The 1,264-nt window shown below is 41.2% G+C and overlaps 1 protein-coding gene across 1 annotated transcript in view; it reads left to right on the plus strand.

Annotated features, from left to right (window-relative positions):
- Positions 1–314: 314 nt before the first annotated feature.
- Positions 315–1,264, plus strand: part of LOC110322642 (olfactory receptor 688-like) — a 1,980-nt gene continuing 1,030 nt past the window's right edge. Inside the window, exon 1 of the mRNA XM_021199388.1 lies at positions 315–318. Coding sequence (XP_021055047.1) covers positions 315–318 — 4 coding nt within the window. The remainder of the gene's footprint in view (positions 319–1,264) is intronic.

Here is a 1,264-nt window from a genome sequence, read left to right on the forward strand (position 1 = left end):
ACCAATTCCATGTAAACTACTTAAGCTACAAACCAAAAGCTCAATCATTAAGAATTAAGAACCATTCAGAAATGAATATTGATAAAATTTCTTGATGAGAGATAATATTCTATAATCATTACTTGTTTCAATAATGCAATATACAAGTGTTAAATAATGTGATTAAGTAGATATTTTACATCCTGTAAAAAACACCAANAAGAAGTTGGGGAAAAGAGAGAATAACAATCAACATNTGAGGGTTTTTTTCCTATCTAGATTTTTTTTCTAAAACTTTCATTGAGAATTCAGCATGTTCAAAAGACCATAACATTATGGGTGAGACCTATATCACTACCTTAAGCCTGGAAAACAATGAATATTTTTTAATTATGAATCGGTTTTTTATTGCCTATTTTATTAATTTACATTTCAAATGTTATCCTCCTTCATGGTTTCCCCTCTACAACTCCCCCATCCTATCTCCCCTCCCCCTTGCTTCTATGAGGGTACTCCCCCACCCACCCATACACTCCCACCTCATCACCCTAGCATTACCCTATACTGGGCCATTGAGCCTCCACAAAACCAAGGGCCTCCCCTCTCATTGATGCCAGGTAAGGCCATTCTCTGCTACATATGCAGCTGGAGCCATAAGTCCCACCATGTGTACTCTTTAGTTGGTGGTTTAGTCCCTGGAAGGTCTGGGGGATCTATCTGGATGGTTGATATTGTTGTTCTTCCTATGGGGTTGCAAGAGCCTTCAGCTCCTTCAGGTCTTCCCCTAATTCCTTCACTGAGGTCCCAGTGCTCAGTCATATGGTTGACTGCAAGAATCTGCATTTCTATTGGTAAAGCTCTGACAGAGCCTCTCAGGGAACAGCTCTAACAGGCTCCTGTCAGCAAGTGCTTCCTGACATAACCAATAGTGTCTGGGTTTGATGTCTGCANATAGGATGGATACCTAGGTGGAGCAGTCTCTGGATGGCCTTTCCTTCAGTCTTTGTTTCACTCTTTGCCCCTGCAGTTCCTTTAGATAGGAACAATTATGGGTTAACATTTTTCAGAAAGGTGGGTGGCCCCATCCATCAACCGTGGGCCATGCCTGACCTCTGGATATGAACTCTACAGGTTCTCTCCCCTCTTTGTTGAGTATTTCACCTAAGATNATCCCCTTTGTGTACTGGAAACCCCTTCCTTTCCTGGCATCTAGGACTTTCTAGTGGCTACACCTAGCTCCCAATACTACACAACTCCATTTAATTTCCTGACAATGATTTTTTTT

This window comes from Mus pahari, chromosome 1, assembly GCF_900095145.1.
Source record: "Mus pahari chromosome 1, PAHARI_EIJ_v1.1, whole genome shotgun sequence".
Taxonomy (NCBI): Eukaryota; Metazoa; Chordata; class Mammalia; order Rodentia; family Muridae; genus Mus; species Mus pahari.